The sequence below is a fragment of the Peromyscus leucopus genome, chromosome X (genome assembly GCF_004664715.2).
Source record: "Peromyscus leucopus breed LL Stock chromosome X, UCI_PerLeu_2.1, whole genome shotgun sequence".
Taxonomy (NCBI): Eukaryota; Metazoa; Chordata; class Mammalia; order Rodentia; family Cricetidae; genus Peromyscus; species Peromyscus leucopus.
The window spans coordinates 113,466,164-113,487,463 of record NC_051083.1 but is presented as its reverse complement, the minus strand read 5'-3'; the positions used below and the strand labels follow the sequence as shown (position 1 = coordinate 113,487,463).

Sequence of the window (21,300 nt, the reverse complement as noted above, 5' to 3'; positions counted from 1 at the left end):
TCAGATATCCTGCATATCAGATATTTACGTTATGATTCATAAAAGTAGCAAAATTACAGCTATAAAGTAGCAATGAAAATAATTTTATGGTTGGGGTCACCACAACACGAGGAACTGTATTAAAGGGTCATAGCATCAGGAAGGTCCTAGGGTTAACAGGAGAAACTCCATTGCTGACCTCATTCTCTCTTAAGCGTCTCGACACACAACAATGGTTTTTAGGATTGTCATTTGGAGTGTATAGGATTGATGCGTTCTCCATTTTAGGGGTCAGGTTGACAAGGGGGTGGTTACTGGTTTTTGTTTAAAAATTAAATCTGTTCGATTTTTCTCCAGACCCCTGCACTTAGGTTGAACTGGTGGTGAGGTTTCTTTAGTATTGAAAGTCAGGAAATTGCCTTGCCAGTTCCCACAATCAAGTTGGCTGTGCCTTTGTGAGGGCCATTGCCTTGGGCTCATTCTGGCTTTCTGACGCTATCCCTAGCAGGTCCCAGAGGTAATGGTATACAAATGCTATATTGGTCACTATGAAGTTATAGGAAAAGGTGAAGCCTACATATCAAGTACTATAGAATTCCACTTATTTAAGTACTTCCTGGAGGAGGAGTCTTGGCTAAGTCCAGAGGGGAGGCAGTTCCTTCCCACTTGATTGTGTTCTTGGCTAAATAATAATGTAATGTGGCCACTGTTGTGTGAGAAGTGAAGGTAGGTTCTATTGTGAGAGAGAGAGCTGGGAGAACCACTTTTTTTTCCCAGCTTGGAAACCTCATACCTCATCCTGAATTTCCTGAATTGGGAGGGAGGAAGGTGTTGGGCCCTGCTGGAATAATGGGACTCTGGGTCTATCAGTGTGTGTCCCCCACCCCCTGTCTTGTAATTCAATGTCCTTGGGTTCTGTGCTCCAAATAAGGCCTCCGCGCCTGTGAAAAGTCTGAGTGGGATGTTTAGAGAGTGAGAAGTTGGAAGATTACCAGCAGGGACTGGGGCCTTTGCCATATGTTGACCCACATTGCCATGGGGGTTGAGGGCAGGTGGGAAAGAGAATGGGGAGGGTCTGTGGCCAGCTGGTCAGAACCTGCCTAGAGTGGTTTTAGGTAGTGTTAATGAGATATGGAGTCTGTGAGAAGGGAGGTAGTTTAGCTGGTATGTGCCAGTGCCAGGAGCTGCTTCCTCTGATGGGAAGAAGAAAAATGTGCCTGTCACCTTGAATTGGACAGTAGCTGACCAGACGAACCCTGTCATCTAGCTTTTAGCAGACAGGAGTCTTGTGCCTAGGGCTGAAATTCTACAAACTGGACAGAGCTCAGGGCCGCCCTAGCTGCTCTAGACTCCTTAGAGGGACCTTATCTCCATCACCAGCCTCCGTGGTAATCAGAGTCGGCACCCTCAATCGACCCTTGAAACCCAACATCTCCTAGGTATTTGAGGATCAGCTTGATTCTAGGCTATGGCAGGTGAGAATGTCTGTCTACAGACAAGCATATATTAGCACGGTTTCTGGGCCTATTCTTGAACTCAGTACTCTGGACATCATAAAAAGGTCAAAGAATTGTAACTTACTGACATTGTGTGCCAAAAATTTAGTATGCGTTATCGTGTTTAGTTCTCTAAATGTACTATTAGACCACTTCTATTAATAGGCCACTATTCCCATTTATAAGGAAGGCAGTGTATATGTAACTTACCTGAAGTCAAGTAACTAGTGAGTGGTGATGCCAGATCTTGAAATCTTTTTAACATTGTTCATGCTCACTATATTTACTAGGGGCCAGGGGAAGATAGGCCTTGAAGGAAATGAAATGGAGGTGGCAGAGTGGTACAAAATAGGGATATGCAGGTGCACTATTCATTGTTAAGTACGTATACTAGTATCATGAGGCTAATACTGTTATCTCCACTTTCTATTTTTGTTTTTGTTTTTATTTTGTGAGACAGGGTCTCACTGTGTAGCTCTGGTTGTCCTGGAACTCACTATGTAGACCAGGCTGGCTTCAAACTCACAACCTCTGCCTCCTGAGTACTGGGATTAAAGGCATGTGCCCACACGAGGCTCCATATCCTCACTTTCTTGATGTAATGTGGAAATTGAGGCTTAAGGAAGTCATGTGACTTGTTTAAAGTAACACAGCTAGTGAGAGGCATCTAACCCTTGAATTTAATTAGGTTGGCCCCAGTTCCTAAAGGCTAGGCCTCACCTTTTCTAGAGGACATCCCTGTTGCTGTCCTTTGGCTCTGGTTGGACAAAGATCTTCCTTCTTGGACTAGTCTGTCCCCATCCTTCTTAGGGGAGACACTGGTTACAGTCTTAGGCCTCCAACAACCAGGCTGAAGTGAGAGTGTACCGTCTCCACCTTGAGATATCAGCCTTTTGGACCCCAGACTTCAGTTTGCTGAGCTCAGGGTAAGGGTACTACTATACATCATCTTCCAACAGTTCAGGTAGTTGGTTGGACAAGAGGGCTTGGCAACCCTTCATGGAGAAGGATCTTCGGGCTGACCTGTAGCCTTGCTTGGCACTGTTTTTCTTGTCCTGCATACCCTGTGGCCTGTTGTCTGCATTACCTTGATGCCCCTCATCTGTTCCTCCTGTGATCATTGGGGCCGTTGTGTGACTACCTCCTTTAAGTTTGTAATTGACATACTGGCCAAAATGAGTCCCATATCTTTGAGCTGTCCTTCTACTCCCCACACTCTTCCCCAGGTCAAGAGAGGGTATCAAAACATCGTTTTCTCATGTGTTCTTTTTCTGATGTTTCCCTTCAGCTTGGCGCTATTATAAAACCATTACCCAAGGTTATATTGTTTATGGGTTTTTGTTTTGTGGTGTTGAGGGTGGAGCCCAAGTCCTTGTGCATACTAGGTGAGATGAGTCCTACTGCTGAGCTATGCTCCAGTCCAGTTTAGGGATTTCCTCTGATAGGGACCTCTGGGGCAAATGATTTCTTTTAAAGCACTTTGGGCATTAGTTACCCACAATCTCCATCTTTCATCTTTCCAGAAACTTTTACCCTGTATTAGAGGGCAGAAGTTAGGCAGTATTACCTTGATTAAATCTAATTTTATATATATATATATATATATGTGTGTGTGTGTGTGTGTGTGTGTGTGTGTGTGTGTGTGTGTGTGTGTGTTTGAGACAGGTTCTTGTTATATAGCCCAGGCTGGCCTGGAACTTTCTGTATTAGTCTTGGATGACCTCAAACTCAAGTCCTCTTTGATCACAAGAACATCCCTCATCACCTTTAGGGCGGATCTTTCCCGGTTTTTATTCTGTATGTAGGACAAATTGTAGAAGAGGAAAGGTTGTGTCAAGGGGTCAGATTTCTTCTGAAGTGCCCCCAGCTATTGCTTGTTGGATAGAGAGAAATGTAAGATAAGACTTAAGAACTTGGCCTTGGGGGATGGAGAGATGGCTCAGCAGTTAAAAAAGCACTTGCTTTTGCAGAGGACCTGGATTTGGTTCTCAGCACCAACATGATGATTTAGAAGCATCTGTAGCTCTAGTTCCAGAGGATCTGGCAGCCTCTTCTGATCTCCCTGGGCACCAGGCACATATATGGTGCATATTTATATATTTATATATGCAGGTAAAACACTAATACAGATAAAAGTATAATTTTAAATTATACTTTAAATATGGGCTTGCCCTCTGACATTCTTTTCTTTTCTTTCTTTCTTTTTTTTTTTTTTGAGACAGGGTTTCCTCTGTGTAGCTTTGGTGCCTGTCCTGGATCTTGCTTGGTAGACCAGGCTGGCCTCGAACTCACAGAGATCCACCTGGCTCTGCTTCCCGAGTGCTGGGATTAAAGGTGTGTGCCACCACTACCTGGCAACTCTGTGACTTTCTAATCACTCTCTGACCTTTCAGCTTGTTTCTTCTATAAATTCGATGATGATCATGATGATGATACCTACCTAAATACATAAAATGCTCAGTGATAATAGCAATTAATCAGTCATTCTCAGGGTGCTTATTTCTTGGGTGAAGATAATGCTCATAGCTTTCTGATACCCAGAGTCACTAGGAGCAGTATGGTGGAACAGCCTGGAAGCCCCCATGCTTAGTCTGGTAGCATATCTCACTCTAATTGGCCCTCCCTAGTTCAGGTAATGCTGTGCCAAGGAAGCTCAGGGGTCTCCATCACCATGTCACTTCCCAGAAGATCATGACACTTTAGTGTGTCCAGGAGGAGGTCCAGGAGGAGGGCTTCAGAAGAAAAGCCCTGCAAATTCCAGTTGTCCTACTTTTGTACCCTGCAAAGCTCCCCAATGTAGAGCTTTAAAAGGCTCTTGTTTAAGGGATTATAGGAAGAGGGAAGTAGCTCTTCCTTGACTAGCTCACAGACCCCAGCAAGGCCTGTCGATACACCTGAGCCCTCTTCTCAGTAGGGATGTTTGGAAGGAAGGATGGAACCAGCTGGAGCTTTAGATGGAGAGTTAGGTTAGCTGAGTCAAGGATTCTTGCATCCTCGGGAAGGGGAAAGATGACTCTGAAAGGACAACACATGGATATTTTGCCGAGATCAGCTTTAAAGACCTTTCTGTCCCTCTCCCAACCCTCTCTCCATAGGAAAGAAAACAGGAGACTCTAAATAAGTTCTGTTTCTATTTATTGCTACTAATTTCTTTCCCCGATAACCCTATTTACAATAATTCAACCGCTTCATCGAAACTAGACTTTACGAAAGTTCCTGGTGGTAGATCAGAAGCATGACCACTTACTAAGCAGGTAGTCCCACCTGTGATGGGCACAGGTGACCCTGCATCAGGAAGAGCTGCTCTTGCTGCTGAAGTCAAGGAGGGCCAGTAACAGATGTGATGGTCTCCCCGCCCTTTGGAGCGAGGGTACTAAAAAACCTTTAGCAGAGCAATGTTGGGAATAGTGGAGCCTCCAATGTCAAGCAAAAGAAGCCTTTTTTTGTGAAGAGCCACATAAATGACCAAATCTGGGCCCCAAAGAGGCAGTTGTGTCATTGGAAGCCAGGTGTAGCCATCTTCAACTAGCCTGTGGGAAATCTCACTTGAAGGGGCCAAGGAACTGGTGTGAACACTTATATGAGATACGGGCATTGTTTTAAGCTGGAAGAAGGTGCCACTCAGTTTGAGTCACATGGGAAGGTATGACGTGGATGAGAAGAAGGAGCTAGTTCATTGAAAAGCCTGGGGCCCCTCCAGCCTCCTCAAGAAGCCCACTGGTGTCTTGGATGGTAGGCAACTGGAGAGTGCATATTTAAAGGTGCAGAATGTCAGCGATGGGGTCCTCAAAACTGCCCATTTGAATCTTGACCAGGCTAGTTCAAGTCTCATGGTGACTTAGTGGTCAGACCTCTAAAATGTTGAGAAGGATAGCAGGAATAGTAGGTGTAGCTTCCTTCAAACCTCATTTAAGGAATTCTAGATTCACCTATGTCCAACTGAGGTCCTTTGAAACAGACAGCTTCCCCAGGGCTATGAGACTGGTTTGAAACAGTGGTTTGGTGTTCTTCTAGCAGTGTGGCAGTGGTGTGAGAGTAAGAAGGTTTGGGGTGTCTTGGTCGTGGGGCATGGCTAGGTCCCTTGATGCCCCACTTGCATGTCCATAATGGGAGAATGGGAGGTGCCAGAAGGGCCCATACTGTCAGTCACTGGTGGAGGAATGGGGTCCAGAAGGTGAGATATGCCTCTGGGCAGTCCCTTATCCACTCTATTTGAGCCTGTAGCACCCTGGCAGGGCCTTCAGCCATAAGCCTCCCTGGTGAAGCAGGGCCAGATTCTGTACCAGTCCTCTGATCCTGAGCCATTGTGGGAGGAGGCCACACCCATCCCTGCAGTCTCTGCAGCTAGGGCTCAGCCTTGGCCTTTGCCATCTTCATTTCAAGGTGCCCCCGCCAGGGAGAGACCCTGCAGCTGCTCCTCTGTGCCTGCCAGCTCCGATTCATCACGCCCACTCTCTGAGCCCTCAAAGCAGCCAGAGTCACGGGGGATGTCCACCTTGGGTTCTGACACTGTATGCATAGGCTCCTGGCTGCTCTCGGCACCCTCTTCGGCCTCTTCACTGCCAGCTGCTAGGAATGAAGACAAAATGGAGGGACTGGGTCCTAAGCTGGTTTGGGGTGGAGGTAGGAGAGGGATAGCAGGGTGTTTTGAGAAGCCTTTGGGGCCTGGTCATGGGCTGGGACCCCTGGGCAGTCTCCTGTAGGCAGTCAGCTCTGTTTTTCTTCTCCCCAGTTTCAGCATAGAAAGTGGGAGCTGTTCCCAGGCCCAAGAGCTCACACATCCCCAGCACTGAGCTGGAGCCAGGCAATCTGGACTTGGACTCTGGGGTAAATCCCTTGCCTTCTCTGGCCTTAATCTCCCCTCTGATTCAAAGGGGGTTGGGCCTGACTACCCCTATAACTTGCTCCCCACCCCCACCCCCAACAAATTTTCCCGGAAACCCCAATTGAAGTGTAGAAAAGTGCCTTCCTGCTGCAAAGGGGGGTCTGGGGCAGAGCATGGTCAGAGCACAGGCTCTCCCATGCCAGCGAGTACCTATGCCCACCCCCACCAATGCGACTCACTGTCATAGTCCAGCAGCAGCTCTGCAGCCGTGAGCAGCTTGGCCCGGTGCTGTGGGTCCATGATGTTCAGCTCATTGAGGTGTGTTTCCCTCAGCTCTTTGAAGTCTTCCAGTGTCTGGTAGCCATTGAGCAGCAGGGTGGATGTGTGCTCCTGGGGGCAGAGACAGGCCATCAGCAGTCTCCTTTATGAGTCACCCTTGTCTGGAACCTTTCCCTTACACATAGCAGCTGTCCCCTTCGCCCCCATCCCAGGGGCAAGCATGCCTCCTTGACTCCCAGACACTAATGCAAGTCCAAACTCAAACCTCCAGGCCAATGCGTTCCAGCAGTTCATGCAGAGTCTTGGGCTTGGGCCTCTTGCCTTTGCTCTGTCGGCGGCTGGGGCGCACAGGCCCCACAGCCTCCTCAGGCAGCACGTCCACATAGATGAATTTGAAAGAGCCCAGCTTGCCATTGAGAAGGCCCAGCCATGTGCCCACAGGTGGCTTTTCTATGATCTGGATCACATCTCCTTTCTGGGGGGGGGGAGAGCAGAAGAGAGCAGGGGGAGGGAACACTTGGCTTCTGCTGATACTTGTCATACATTGGCTCTGTTTTGTTTTCTTTCTTTGTGGCTGAAGCCTGCCAGGCTCTGGAGGGACCCAGATGCCCACTTTACCTGCAGTTTCAGGGAGTCGTGGTCATAAGGGCTGGGAGTGAAGTCAGTGTGGACTCGAGCACGCCCACAGAAAGGCCCTGTGTACTGGGGAGCAGGTGAGTCCTCCATGAAGCTTCCAGAGCCTGGGCCAGGGCTACAGAGTTCACTGCCTGCAGGAGATGGGTAGAGAGGAAGCATGTCTTCGTCCCAAGGCAGCTGGGGTAAGCAGTGCCTAGTAGGGCCACTACAGGAAGCTCGCAAGTAAACACCCCGGTGACAGAAGCTGCGCTCTCACAGGAAGTGCGGAAGTGGTTCATCCCCTTAGCCACTCTGGTGAAGCACAGCTTTTTACCTCCAGGGCTTCAGACAATGAAGAGTTGGTGGCTGGAGAGCTGGCTCATAGAGACTAAAGAATGGGCAAATCCGGACCACCTCTGGGGCTCAGTAGGGCCAACACCTTACTGAACAGGTGAAGAATCGGAGGCCAGGTAGGCCAAATGATGCCCCCCACCCCCCCCCCACACAAGACTTCTCACATGTACTTGGTGCCACTGGGTCTACCACACTCCAGGGCTCCTTACAGGTCCTTATTCCCACTATGTGTTCCTTCCACACAGGAAGTCATATCTTGCAGGATCCTTTAACTCTCTCTATTTTATAAGACTTGACGATGAGTAACAAGGCCTTACGAAAACGCAAGTGCACTCTTTCTACCTGAGAGGGGCAGGGTGATGGGCATTTTAAGTGGATTCCAGTGGGAGGCAGAGAGAGGGTGACCAAAGTGGGGTGAGCCTGAGGGACTTCTTCAGGCAAGGCACCTCTTGTCTAGCCCCTGAACTTCTAAAAGATGCTCAATGGTGCCATAAGCTCAATAAACAAAGATCTGAGGTCCAAGAGGCTGACTCTTCAGAAATGGAAACTACCTCTGGACTTCAAGGTGGGATGTTTGAGATACTCAAGGGCTGTAGCCTGTAGGTCCCCTTGGACAGCTAAGGACGGGCTGGTCTTTGAGGACATTGAGGTTCTTCCTCTGCCTGTGGGCCTTTCCAGGCCTGAAATAGCAAGTGGAAGCCCCTGGAAAGCAGATCTGAGTTCAATACTGGGTCACTTGGCAAGTTACTTCCGTAAGCCTCAGTTTCCACATCAATAAAGTGGGGATAACAGTACAGGTCCTATCAGGTTGGACGAAGATTTAATGTGAAGTGGGCCGAGGAGATTCCAGTAAGGAGAAGACAAATACTCATTTCTCTTTCAGCCTTTCCCAGAAAAGCCCCTGGCACTGCCCTAGTCTAGGTCTTCTCTCCAGATCTGGCACAGGTCCCCTCACCTCCCTCACCTGTCGATGTCTGGCGGCTGAGTGCTGGCAGTTCACGCTCCTCCTGCTCAGAAAAGGCTAGGGCCATCTTCTCAGGACCGGGGCTGTCCAGGCTGCAGTCTGGAGATGTTGGGGAGGCTGAGCCCTCCTCCAGTGTGTCTCCCTATAGGAAGAGCGTTGGAAGCGCTGAGAAGCCTTGCTGTGGTAAGATAGGCCAGTCCCCAGTGTGGTGAAACTGGGCATGAGCTTCGTTCAGATCGCAGTTTTGTTACCTACAGGCTCAGTGACCACATTCTGAACCTTAGTTTCCTCTTTTATAAAAATGAGGATGGCAGGCCCAGTTCTCACAGAAAGAGACTCCTAGGGCATAGAGTGGACATATTTTGTCAGCTTCCGGTGTTGGTGGATATGAAGAAGAGGCCAGAGCGACTAAACTTGGACTTGGGGCTGTTGCCATGACCCAGTGAGGCAGACAATTTTGTCTGAGAACAATTGTCCACATTCGTGTGTGCCAGGCTGGCCTGCCATTTCATTTAATCCTCACAGTAACACTTGAAGTTAAGTGGTATGGTTGGCCTTAGTTTTAAAATAAATAACTTTGCCAAGGCCTGAGAGAAACAACAACTGAGTTGCCTGGTTCCAGAGCTCCTTCCACCTCAGCTCAGTGCATCTGAGCATACTGTTGTTTAGCAACTGGTTCTCTTTGAATAAAGGACTGGATGATTTGCCAACTCCTATTTTGTGAATGTCCCCCATCAATGGTCATCATCTGGGTACCACTGCATGTCCCTGGATGAGTTGTCAGAAGAGCTATCTAGGTTATTTCCATTATGTAGACACTATACACACACATCAGCAACATGAGTAAGAAGAACAGGTTGTGTTGGCAATAGGAGATGATGAATTTTGAAGATTTTTTTAGCATCACCTTTGTCCTGGCTAGTGTTATGTCAACTTGAAACAAGCTAAAATCATCTGAGAGAGGGAGCCTCAATTGGGAAAATGCCTCCAATAAAATTGGACTGTAGGGTATTTTCTTAATCAGTGATTTATCGGGGAAGACCCATCGTGGGTGGTGCTATTCCCAAGCTGGTGGTCCTGGGTTCTTTAAGAAAGCAGGCAAAGCAAGCCAGTAAGCAGTGCCCATCCATGGCCTCTGCATCAGCTCTTGCCTCCAGGTTCCTGCCCTGTTTGAATTCCGGTCCTGACTTCCTTGAATGATGGACTACAGTGTAGAAGTATAAGCCAAATAAACCCTTTCCTCCTCAGCTTGCTTTGGTCATGGTGTTTCATTACAGCAATAGGAACCCTAATTAGGACAACCTTTGCTTTTAATAGGACATACTTGATTTAAAGTTCTCTCTCTCATGAGTGTGTGTGTGTGTGTGTGTTTGGTAGTGTGGTAGTGTTGGTGATCAAACCCAGGGCTTTGCACATGCTAGGCAAGTACTTTACCACTGATTTCTGTAAGTCTATAGAAGTTGATTTCTAATAAGAGTTCTATTTAACAACTGGCTTACGGAATTCATGGCAGTTAACCAACTGCCCATACAAGCTAGTTGAGCTGGCTCCAGTATTCAAGATGCCTCCTGTAAGAGCCACATGCACAAGCAGCCCACTGAGTGCTCTAAGCTATGCCTGCCCCCATAGCTCTCTGTACCCCCTCCTCCTGGGGCTGAAGCTAGCAACCTCCATTTTCTCTACAGTCTTTGAGTTAATGGAGGTTCAACCAGCCGGGCGGTGGTGGTGGTGGTGGTGGTGGTGGCGCATGCCTTTAATCCCAGCACTCGGGAAGCAGAGCCAGGCGGATCTCTGTGAGTTCGAGGCCAGCCTGGTCTACAGAGAGAGATCCAGGACAGGCACCAAAACAGCACAGAGAAACCCTGTCAGGTTCAACCAATCTATCTCTTTCTTTTTTACAGATCTGTTTTACTTTTTAAATTATGTGTATATGTATGGATAGGATGACATGGGGGGGTATATGCATGCCAATGCAAGTGCCTTCAGAATCCAGAAGAGGGCATTAGATACTTTGAAGCTGGAATTACGGGTGGTTTTAAGTCACCCAACATGGCTGCTGGGAACCAACCTTTTGTTCCCTGGAAGAACAGTATACACTCTTAACCACTGAGCCATCTTGTTAGCCCCGCAGTCTATTTGACTTTCTGATGGTTACAAACGTGACACCATTCAGGGGGAAGCACACTTTCAATCTTGAGTTTGGATCTTTGCCCAGGCTGGCACTAGGTAGTGTGATCCTCTCTGGTGATGCTGGGTAGCAACAGCAAGTCATAGCTCTCCATCAGCAACAAAGCTGTGAGGGGAAGGGAGCACGGGACACTCTGCACAGTGCTATGTTGCTAAGCTTAGTAGTGTTCAGTAGGCTGGGTGTGCATTCTTGACTCGTGGCATTTTGAACTTAGGGCTTATCGGGATGTAACCACATGGTAAATAGAGGTGCATCTGTAGTTTTCTCTCTATTTTCCTGGAATCAGGCCTTTTAAAAAATCTGTCTCAGGGGCTTCTTCCAGTCAGAGCTTTTGGCTGGATACATACAGCTCAGGAGAGTTCATCTTCCTTTCAACTGCCCTCACTCTATGCCTGTCTTTGCAGAGAGCTTCTGTTGCCCAGACTTTCATCTTTCCTCAGCCTCAGTCCTTTCCTAGCCAGCCCCCTGCTGCCCGTGGCTGGTGGTAAATCCTTGCCCCCTCCCCCCCACCTCCTCGTGAACCTCCTGTTTGCACTGAGCAGCACATGCACATCTAAGTCGCAACTATCCAGGTGATCATGCTCACTCCCCTGCCAGAATGGCCTCCTTGGCCCTCCTGGGCCACACCCCACCCTTGGATTCCAGGCCTCACCATCTCCTCTGACAGGGCCTTCACCATCATCTTGCCCATCTTCCTGTTCATGGTTCGGGAAATGACTGCCCTCCACTTCTTTCCCAACTTTTTGCCACTCTTCCCAGAGTCCTCTGGGGTAAGAACACCTGAGTCATCTTCTGGAATCTGTGACAACAAAAGAAGAGGTTGAGGGACCATGCTAACACTGGCTTGGGGCCAGGTCTTGGCATACAAAGAAGTCTTCAGGATCCGGAAGTGGGTGGAGGTGGTAGGATTGAGAGCAACTTGCCCTCCAATTCCCTTTTTCATCAGGCCCAATCCTGTTCTCAGACTTATTAATTTGTGATGAATTCATTTGCTGTTTAATGTGTAATTAATCCAAGCAGAAATTTGGTTCCTAGGAGAAGCAGCCCTTCTGTGTTAAGGAAGCTTTGTCCCAGAGACACTAAGACCTCCTGTTTCCCAGTCCCATTCCACCCCCTACTCACCACTTCCCCTACTCAGTATACCCCAAGAATCTCTGAAACTCACATTATCATCCAGGTTAAATTCCTTCTCGCTCACCACAGGGGAGCTGGGCTTGGATTTGGCGAAATCCTTGAAGCTGCTGGAGCGCTGAAGTGAAAGCTGGAAGAAGCAGAAATGATGTAATCAGTGGTGCTAAAATGGCTGCCCAGGGGTGGATCTCTTCTCCCTTGTGGGCACATATGCCCACATCAGGGCTGGGCAGAACAATGGAAGCCCTGAGGTGAAGGGACAAGATGAATTGTTCTTCATTCTATCCCTGGCCACAGAACAAAGGACTTCTGGCCTCAGGTGCCTCATACCTCAGTGCAGCTCCAGGCTAAACTCCAATTCCCACCAGCACCCAAAGCTTGGTCTCAGAACTCTGGCATAACAGAGTCAATGGATCAGAGTCAGTGTCCACTTCAGCACATATGAAAATGTCGGGAGTGAACTGGGAGGCAATCCCTCACAGAAGCATTTCCCTGGCCTCCACACTCTGGTGGGCACTGAGTCAGGTTGCTATCACAGCGACAGGGACAAATATCCAGGCCTATAGCCTGATGAACTCATGTCCTGGGAACAGAAAAGACAGTCCCACCAGATGCCTGGCGTGACACTTTCTAGGAAAAGCACAGCAGAGACTTACGTATAGAAGGTGCCTATAGATTTGGCTCATAAACGATTGGAGCCAATTCAGTTCAAGAAAGCCACGATTTTCTCTTGATTCATCTCTGAGTTTAACCTTGGCCACTGATGTGAGAAGCTGGCAACTGCTGACTTTTGCCAGTGTTTGGACTTTCAGGCATGGCCTATTGTTTGTGTTGATGAGACTGTCTTTAGGAGGTGATCTTTAACTCTCTACACGTGTACACGCTGAGATAGCAGCCTGAAAACAGGACAAGACAGGTAATGGGGTAGCTATAGACACAAAGAGTTGAGACTAAGCCTGTGTCGCGATAAACAGACAAGACCAGAAGACACACACAGGAACCAGGGTTCACAGATGGCCAGACAGATAGAGTGGGGATAGACTTCAGACACCCAAGATAAGGGCTTGAGGAACCAGAGCTCCAAACCCCCACTAAAGCTGAAGGTTTCACATCCTTCTTCCTACTAAGTGGGGGTGTGTCTAGTGACACACACACACACACCCCCCAAAGCAGGGGCAAGAGCACTTGCCTCTCAAGTGCAATCTGTCCTAACTCCTAGAGACTGCACTGTAGCTGTCTGGTACATTTTCTGGGTCTTGACCAAAGATGAATCAGCAACTACTTTTCAGGGTCATGTATTCCTAAAGGTAGTTGACCAGAAACTAGGTCAGCAGTCAGGCCAAGCAGAAACCAGCTTCATCCGGGGCCACATAGGTAGGTGGGTGCCTGGAGCCTCAGGTGGTAAGTTTCCTTTGTGATACCTTAGAGACCTGGAGGGGGTGCTGTGAGTGGGTATATAGAGAGGAATATCTGACCATGGGGTGATTTCCATGATTCCCATACATCTCCTCCATCCTCCATCCTTAGCGCCACCTCCCACTATTCTTTTCTCTTCTTTCTTTCTTTCTTTCTTTCTTTCTTTCTTTCTTTCTTTCTTTCTTTCTTTCTTTCTTTCTTTCTTTTCTTTCTCTCTCTCTCTCTCTCTCTTTCTTTCTTTCTTTCTTTCTTTCTTTCTTTCTTTCCCCTCCTTCCTCTACTTTGCATCTATTTCCTTTTCTTGTATGGTAGGATGCAGCTGCCTGGATAACTTCCCCCTCTTATTGCATGGAGAAGAGGGAACAGGGAGAGGGTGGGCACCAGGCTGGCTTGGGCCCAAGGAGAGCAGGCTGGGTTGCTATTTATAGGCCGATGCGGCCTATTGTGGCCTTCTCTCCATAACTGCTTAACCTAGCCTCCAGAGTAGGAGGCTGAGAGTCGCCCCTGAAGCCCCAGGGACTGGTGAGGCTGAAAAGCAAGCCAGAGGGCAGATGTGAGGTGGGAAAAGTAGGCTTTGTTAGGGAAGAGTAAGCTCATTGCTGGCTGTTCTTTCTCCAGACCTTTTCCGGTCATTAATTTGCAGGCTGGGAAACTTGGAGGAGAGGCCTTTGACTCCCAGGCCCCTGAGATGGCCCCTCTGTCTTAACTTAAGCCCAAAGCAGGAGATAACCCAAAAGAGCCATGAAGATAATTCTGGGGCTTGGGCCCACCCAACTGGCTACTCCTTAGTCCAGATAAATAAGCAGACAGGCACATGTTCTTCAGGTGATCAGCGGCAAGAGTCAGCTAAGGTGTTCTTTTACTAGGCCTTCCTCCATGCTCCAGGGCAGCTGCAAATATCCTGGCTGACTTTTGCTTACCCTGGGATAACCTAGCCCAAAGGTGAGTTGAAATCCATGAGCTTGTTTTTTTATTATCTGTCTTCCCTTTGGGGTGAAGCCTGGCTGGGAGCTGCGCAGGCAAGGAGGAAGTCTCATGTACTGGTGGCCTCTTTTTCAAGTCTAAGGAGAGCATGTGAGCCTCTTGGAAACAGCTACACTTTGGGCATTGGGCGTTGCTAAGTTCAGCTCTGGTATGACTCTGGCATGTGTGGCCTCAGATGACTTACTTAACCTTTCAAACCTCAGTTTCTTCTTTTCTGCCACTGACCAGCTGTGTAAGTTACTATTTTCTCTGCGCTGTTGTTTCCTCATTAGTAAAAAGAAGACAAAACCCTCTACTGCACTGGACTGTTGTTGAGATGAACCGAGTACCCGTCCAGCACTGGGAACATCACTGGGCACATCTGGCCCTTCTGGGATGCTGCTTTATGTTTAGCTTTTTGTATGACCCATCAGCAAACTGATCCAAGCCAGTGTTAGCATGGTCCCTCAACCTCTTCTTTTGTTGTCACAGATTCCAGAAGATGACTCAGGTGTTCTTACCCCAGAGGACTCTGGGAAGAGTGGCAATATTTTGTTTGTTTTTTTTTGAGACAGGATTTCTCTGTGTAGTCCTGGCTGTCCTGGAACTCTACTTGTAGACCAGGCTGGCTTTGAACTCACAGAGATCCACCTGTCTCTACCTCCTGAGTTCTGGGATCAAAGGTGTGTGCCACAACACCAGGCCTTACCTGCAAACTCTTAACCTGGACATTTCCCCACCTTAAACACTCTATACTTTTAGCAACTGCCAGAAAGAAATATCCTTTAGATTTTCGTTTACTTGGACACAATACAAATGTCCATCAACTGCAGAGTGGATTAATTGTGTCAGAGTCATACAAGAGGACAGTAACCAACAATGCAACTATCTCAGCAATATTTATTCCAAAAATCTGAATAAATCTCACCAACACACAGTTGATGAAAACTGGTCAGCTTCCCCCAAAAGTATGACACATAATTCTTCCTACACAAAGTTCAAAGAAGTGGAGGAACTCATTTATGCTGTTAGAAGTCAGGAAAGTTTCTCTTGGGGAAGGGATTATGTGGTGACAGATAGGGTTGTAAGAGAAACTTCTGGAATTTCAGAAATGGTTTATTTCTTGAGCTGAGTGCTGCCTCCCTGAGGATATCCACTTTATGGAAACTCACCATATGGATATCATACTCAGACAGAAAAAAAGTGGTTTCTACTCAAGTGTCTAAGGCAGCACCCCTACAGAAACTTTTTCTCTGATCACCCCTCATAGCTTCACCCTACCACAGGTGGCTCACCTTCCCTACATATCCCCTGAATTGCCCTCTAAGCTACTTCAGTGATCTAAGCCCTAGCCTCTGCCTGTATGTGAAACCATCCAAGAAACTGCCCATATGCCCGATAGCCTTCCAGGTTCTTCACATGTGACAGCCTACTCCAGCATCACCAACTCCATAATACATCCCCACCTCTCAGTGAAGGAAACGGAGATGGAAAGAAGGGAAGTGTTCTAGGCAGAGTCCCATGACTTATCGTGGAGACACAAGAGCAGGGCACTCCTAAACCCCGGTCTGGGACTTGACACTGGAAGGCCATGGGCGTTACTGTGCTGGTCCCGCCTCCCAGCTAGCGCAGTCACTCCTACACCAAGATGGAGATGGGCTGAGTACAGGGCTGACTACGGGCACTGTTCGCCTGGAGCCACCAGGAGAGCAGGGGGGAGCAGTGGTGGAGGAACGGCTCAGGCTTGGGGGGGATGCACATTTAAATGGACTCGGGCAAGAGATGGGAGAGCCCTCCACACTGAGCTAGGAAGCATTGGAACGAGAGTGAGAAACGAGGGTGATGTAGTGCTGGGCATGTTCATAGCTGTTCTGGAAGGCAAAGCAGAAAAGGCCATGGAAGGTCCTTGCTGGCCATGTCCCTGGGGACGACGGGGAGCCACAAGTTGAATATCATTTATCTGAAATGCTTAGGACCAAAAGTGTTCCACGTTTCAGATTTTGGTTTTTGAGAGAGTACCTTGTGTAGCCCAGGCTGGCCTCTAATTTGCTATGTAGCAGAGGATGACCAATATTCACTAAGATTACATCTGTGGCTACCATATTCAGTTTCTGTGGTGCTGAGGACAGAGCTGAGAGCTTTATGAATACTAGATAAGCACTCTAGTGACTGAGCTACATCATATAACATCATATACATCATAACCCTTCCAATATAAAAAATTTAATATGTGCATATATAATGAAATATTTTGTCAATGAGACATCTAGACATGAATTTCATGTATATTTCATATACATGAAATATATATATTTATATATATTATATATAATCATATAAATATATATATATATATATGATTTGAAGGTATTTTTTTCCCGGAGCTGAGGATAGAACCCAGGGCCTTGCTCTTGCTAAGCAAGCGCTCTATCACTGAGCTAAATCCCCAACCCCCAGGTAATTTTATATAACGCTTTTTTTTTTTTTTTTTTTTTTGTTTTTTGAGACAGGGTTTCTCTGTGTAGCTTTGTGCCTTTCCTGGAACTCACTTGGTAGCCCAGGCTGGCCTCAAACTCACAGAGATCCGCCTGGCTCTGCCTCCCAAGTGCTGGGATTAAAGGCGTGCGCCACCACCGCCTGGCTATATAACACTTTTAATGTGCCTGTGTTTTGACTGTGACCTGTCACATAAGATCAGGTGTGGAATTTTCTACTTGTAGCATCATGTGGACTTTGAAAATCCTTCAGGTTTTGGAGCATTTCAGATTTTCATAATAAGGATGCTCAACCTGCAGTGAGACAACAAAGCATGTGTTGCTGGAGTGCCATTCTAGAAGTGTGACATGGGGAACAATGCTCTGGTATTGGGGGAAGAGATGAGAAGAAAGACTGGAAGGAGGCAACAGCCCCGCACTTGAACATGAGCCTCGCCCGTTCCTTTCCATTTCCCCTGGAGGGAGGCCAGGCTTCGTTAGAGCAGGGCTGTCTTCAGGGGAGACAAGTCCAGAACAAATCCCTCTCCATATCCTAGACCCTGGCCCTACTGGTACACTGAATCTTGTGCTTGTTACTCTCTCCTAGTGCTTCTGAGATCAGGACGGGGACAAGGGAGTACAGAGAGGAGGTAAGAGTCTGAAATTAAGCATCTTGGCTTGGATCCCTGCAACTTACTAGCTGCGAGAGTTCCAGCAAATTTCACCAGTCTGGGCCTTTAGTGTGAAATCAGTAGAAAAGCAACACCTGCCCTACTCTTGGAGGTTGAAGTCAGCAAGCTAAGCCATGGCCAGAGTGCAGAGCACAGCACATGGCCTCTGATGAGCCTTCCCTCAGTGGTGGCTCTCCATAGGTCTTGTTTCCTGTACTTCAAGGGTGGAAACCATGGTTTATTCTTTGCAATGTATTCCCTGTCTTGGCTCATGCCAAAGCAAGCGCCTCCTTGTAGGCAGGAGTGCACACGTGACAGAGTGCTTTCACAACTGTTATTCCAGTGATCCCTACCTCTAGATCAGACTTCACCTTTCCTTTTAGAGGTGAAGAAACTGAAGCCCACTAGAAGTCAATGAACTGTCCAGGGCCCTGAGGCAGAACACAGCAGGAGTCCAACCCCACTTCCTTGCCCCTCCCCCCACCAGCACATTTTCACGGGCAGAAGGAGGAGATGGGACAAGTAAGAGAAGCTTTCTTTGTCTTTGTTCATTCCCTTCTACCCTATCACCTCAGTTTCCAAAGGGAAGGGACTTGACTTCAGTCATCTGACGATCACAGATGGAGTTGGCTGGCTGTCGGCCCTGGGAAGATGCCCCGTCTTCTGGAGTTTAGTTGTGCTAAGGGCATTTTTATAGTCTGGGGCTTGGGTGTGTAGAGGCAAGCTCATCTTGGCTCCTGGAGGCTGGTATAGGCTCTGACAGGGGTATGGTGCAGTTTGCATGGACTACTCTTCCCTAAGGGATGTAGACTGAAGACTTTTCTAGAAGAGGCCTGGAGGAATTCCCAGAGGCCCATCTGCCAAACATAGAATCTGGGTAGTCGGAGCCAAGAGAGAGGAAAGGGATTTCTCATTCTGTGGGCCTCAGAGCACCTCTGCCTGAGGTAGCATAGGGTCCTAGTGTCACAGTGTGAACCTTTTCTCAGACTTTCCTCCAGCTTGATTCTCCTGTGGTTTGGGGCCTACCCGTGTCTACACAGCAGTCTCTGTTTCTCTCATGAGCGAGAGAGCAAGGGGAAGTAGCTTGGCTCTGAGGAGGGGCAGCCAATGGCAGGCTTTTGGGGCCTAGTTTAGGCGGGGAGGGGGGCGGAGGGGGATAGGGCCCTGGGTGAAGATTCACAAACCTCCCCCTCCTCCCCCTCCCAGCTCTGCAGCCTTTGAGAAGCCGCTGAGGTGGGGAGAGTGCACACGCAAAAGTGGCAACCCCCCCAGCTCCTCAGAGATGGGACAGGATGCACACCCCAGTGCTCCAAGCCTGTTTCTCAGCTGCCACCCTCTGTCTGGGAACTGACAAGGGGGCTCCCCCACAGTGTACCTGAGTTGAATTCCAGGGGAAACTTGTAGGGCACAGTGAGTCCTGGGGGCCCTAACTATGGCTTGGGCGCTTGGATCTAGTCAGACCTGTTGGGATATTCCTGTGCTCTCACTAGACATACAGGCCAGACAGGCTGATTGCCTGGGAGAATCCTACCACAAAATGAACTCTGTACATACAATCAGAGAGATCTGGCTATAGCAGAGTCCTCAAGCCTCTTTCCATCTAGCTGCTGTCTCAGGAAGATGAACACCTCAGCCATCCATGACAGCTACCTTCCTTCCTGGCCTTTGAAATCTCCCTCCCCTGGCAAAATTTTCCTCCTCAGCTCTCACACCTACTCACCATGTCATCAGCTTCATTTCTCATTTTTCACACGTTCTCTCCCTGCCCAGAAAGAACTCATCTAACCCTCCCGAATTCCACTGTGTTTTGGTGGGCCCTTCTCCCGAGTCGGAAAAGCACCTATTGCCTCATCTCCAGTGGCCTGGGGAGCTGTAGTAGACATGAGCCCAGTGGGCAGGGGCTTGGCCACCCACCTCGGTTGGCTAGGCCAGCGGGGCCCTCTGAATGAGATGGTTCCCAAGAGGACACATTTGAAGAGAAGTGATACCGAACCAGGCTAGGAGAGACAGAAGTCCGCTCTTGGGATTCAGCTTGGGCTCGGTATTTTGTCATTCCCAAACTGAAGTCTGTGGTTCTAGCCCTTAAATTCTTTAGTCTCACCGTTGTAGGGTTGCACTTCTAAAAGTCCAACTCATAGCTCTATACGCCAGAGTTTCAAAAGCGTCTTCCGTACGTTTCCTACTCTGGTGACCGCTGAGCCCATGCCTTTTTCTTTCGGGGAGAATGGCCCTCACCTACAAGCTCAACACACAGTCTTGGCTCAACTTCCCCCTACCAAGAGTCCAGGAGGGGATTGGTGGAGAGTGTGGAGGAGGACAGGAAGGAGTGAGCGCTCAAAAATGCTCCTCACCTTTTTCTTCTGAGTGGGCTCCTTGTCACTGGCGTTGGAGGGTTTGCGACGCAACATGGTCCTCTACTGTGACGACACTCCTGCTCTGTTCTCCAAGATGCTGAGATGCAAAGACCTCTTGCTCAGCCTCACCAGCAGCAATCAGGGAGCACGACATAGACTGAGCCTCCGGCTGCCACTGTTACTGCAGCTTGGGGGTGAGGGCCATGGACACCCAGCAGCAGGAGCAGCAGCATACAGGAAACCTTGCCACGTGACCTACTCTTACAGCAATCATGGCCCCTGCTGGCCTCTAGGGAGGAAGGAAGTCCCAGCTTCGGTCTCCAGAGATTCTGATGCAGACAGATCTTGAGTTGAACAATCAGAGAAAAGCCCCAATCCGGTTGTCTCACGCCATTCACCAGCAGTTCTTTCCTCTCTGGCTTATTCAGGCTCTAGCCTCACTAATTAAACTTCAGAAATCAGACCGTGAACAATCTCTCTGCCTGTTGAGTAAATGAATGCCCTCAGTCAAGTGGCAAATTCAAAGTCATTACTGCTATCATAATTACCCTGATGGTCACCCCTATGACCACTATCTCTGTGGCCATCACTTCTGCTCCCATTACCAGATCGTCACTACTCACTCCTACAACCATGACCTCTACAACCATCATCCTTCCCACCATCCCCACTGCGATCAGCACACCTTAGCCATGATCGATAAAGCTGTCATCTTGTCAGATATTTCCACTGCTTTTATCATCCGTATAGTTGTCACCCCTACAAACATTGCATTCATGATGCTCTTGGCTCCACAACCTTCAAGAACCCTGTATCCACAACTCCTACAGCTGCCATCCCAGCCACAATCCACATTTCCATCAGCACACATACGGCTCTCATTCTAGATGAGGTGTGCCTACACTCACCACCCCTCAGCTGTCACACAAACTCTAATTACAAGAACAACTGAGAAACATTTGCAGGCAATGCCATGTCAACAATAGGTGCCCCATTCAAAAGGCATTTATCAAATGCCTATTCACCACACCCATCTTAGAATTAGTGCGGCAGATGAGGAGGAGGACAATCACGGTGATGATTTGCAGTGATTAAGGGTCTAACCCATGACTTACATATGCATTTGTGACAGATGTGTAAATACTTTCAATGACTCCTGTTTACTACAAAGCAACTGTTATACATCATATATACTTTAGAAAATACAGTTGGACAATAAAAAGAAACTTCAGGCCCAGTAGTGGTGGCTCATATCTTTAATCCCAGCACTCGGGAGGCAGAGCCAGGCGGATCTCTGTGAGTTCGAGGCCAGCCTGGTCTTCGGAGCAAGATCCAGGACAGGCTCCAAAACTACACAGAGAAACCCTGTCTCAAAAAACCGGAAACAAACAAACAAACAAAAACAAACAAACAAAAAACTTCAAAAAGTCTCCAAATAGGCTTCCACACTGTTTAGAGAAATGGCCTTTTACCCTTTTCAGCATCTAGCACCTCTGTTTAAACTAAGTTTACTTCTTACAAAAATCATACTGTACAGGAGGCAGAGCATTGGTTTGGGGAGATTTGCAGAGATGGGAGGGACAGATCACTA

The 21,300-nt window shown here is 48.2% G+C and overlaps 1 protein-coding gene across 2 annotated transcripts; it reads right to left on the bottom strand.

Annotated features, from left to right (window-relative positions):
• Positions 1 to 4,593: 4,593 nt before the first annotated feature.
• Positions 4,594 to 19,936, bottom strand: Sash3 (SAM and SH3 domain containing 3). Of its 2 annotated transcripts, none has more exons than XM_028887370.2 (8): positions 19,707 to 19,936; positions 11,866 to 11,961; positions 11,353 to 11,499; positions 8,513 to 8,654; positions 7,198 to 7,346; positions 6,845 to 7,054; positions 6,540 to 6,690; positions 4,594 to 6,044 (listed from the first exon to the last, which is right to left on the bottom strand). In XM_028887370.2, the coding sequence occupies exons 1-8, from the start codon at positions 19,761 to 19,763 to the stop codon at positions 5,854 to 5,856; spliced, it is 1,143 nt and encodes a 380-aa protein (XP_028743203.1). In that variant the 5' UTR covers positions 19,764 to 19,936; the 3' UTR covers positions 4,594 to 5,853. The 2 variants fall into 2 exon arrangements, with proteins under 2 accessions (XP_028743203.1, XP_028743204.1); XM_028887371.2 differs by having other exon boundaries at positions 4,594 to 6,041; positions 19,707 to 19,935.
• Positions 19,937 to 21,300: the final 1,364 nt, after the last annotated feature.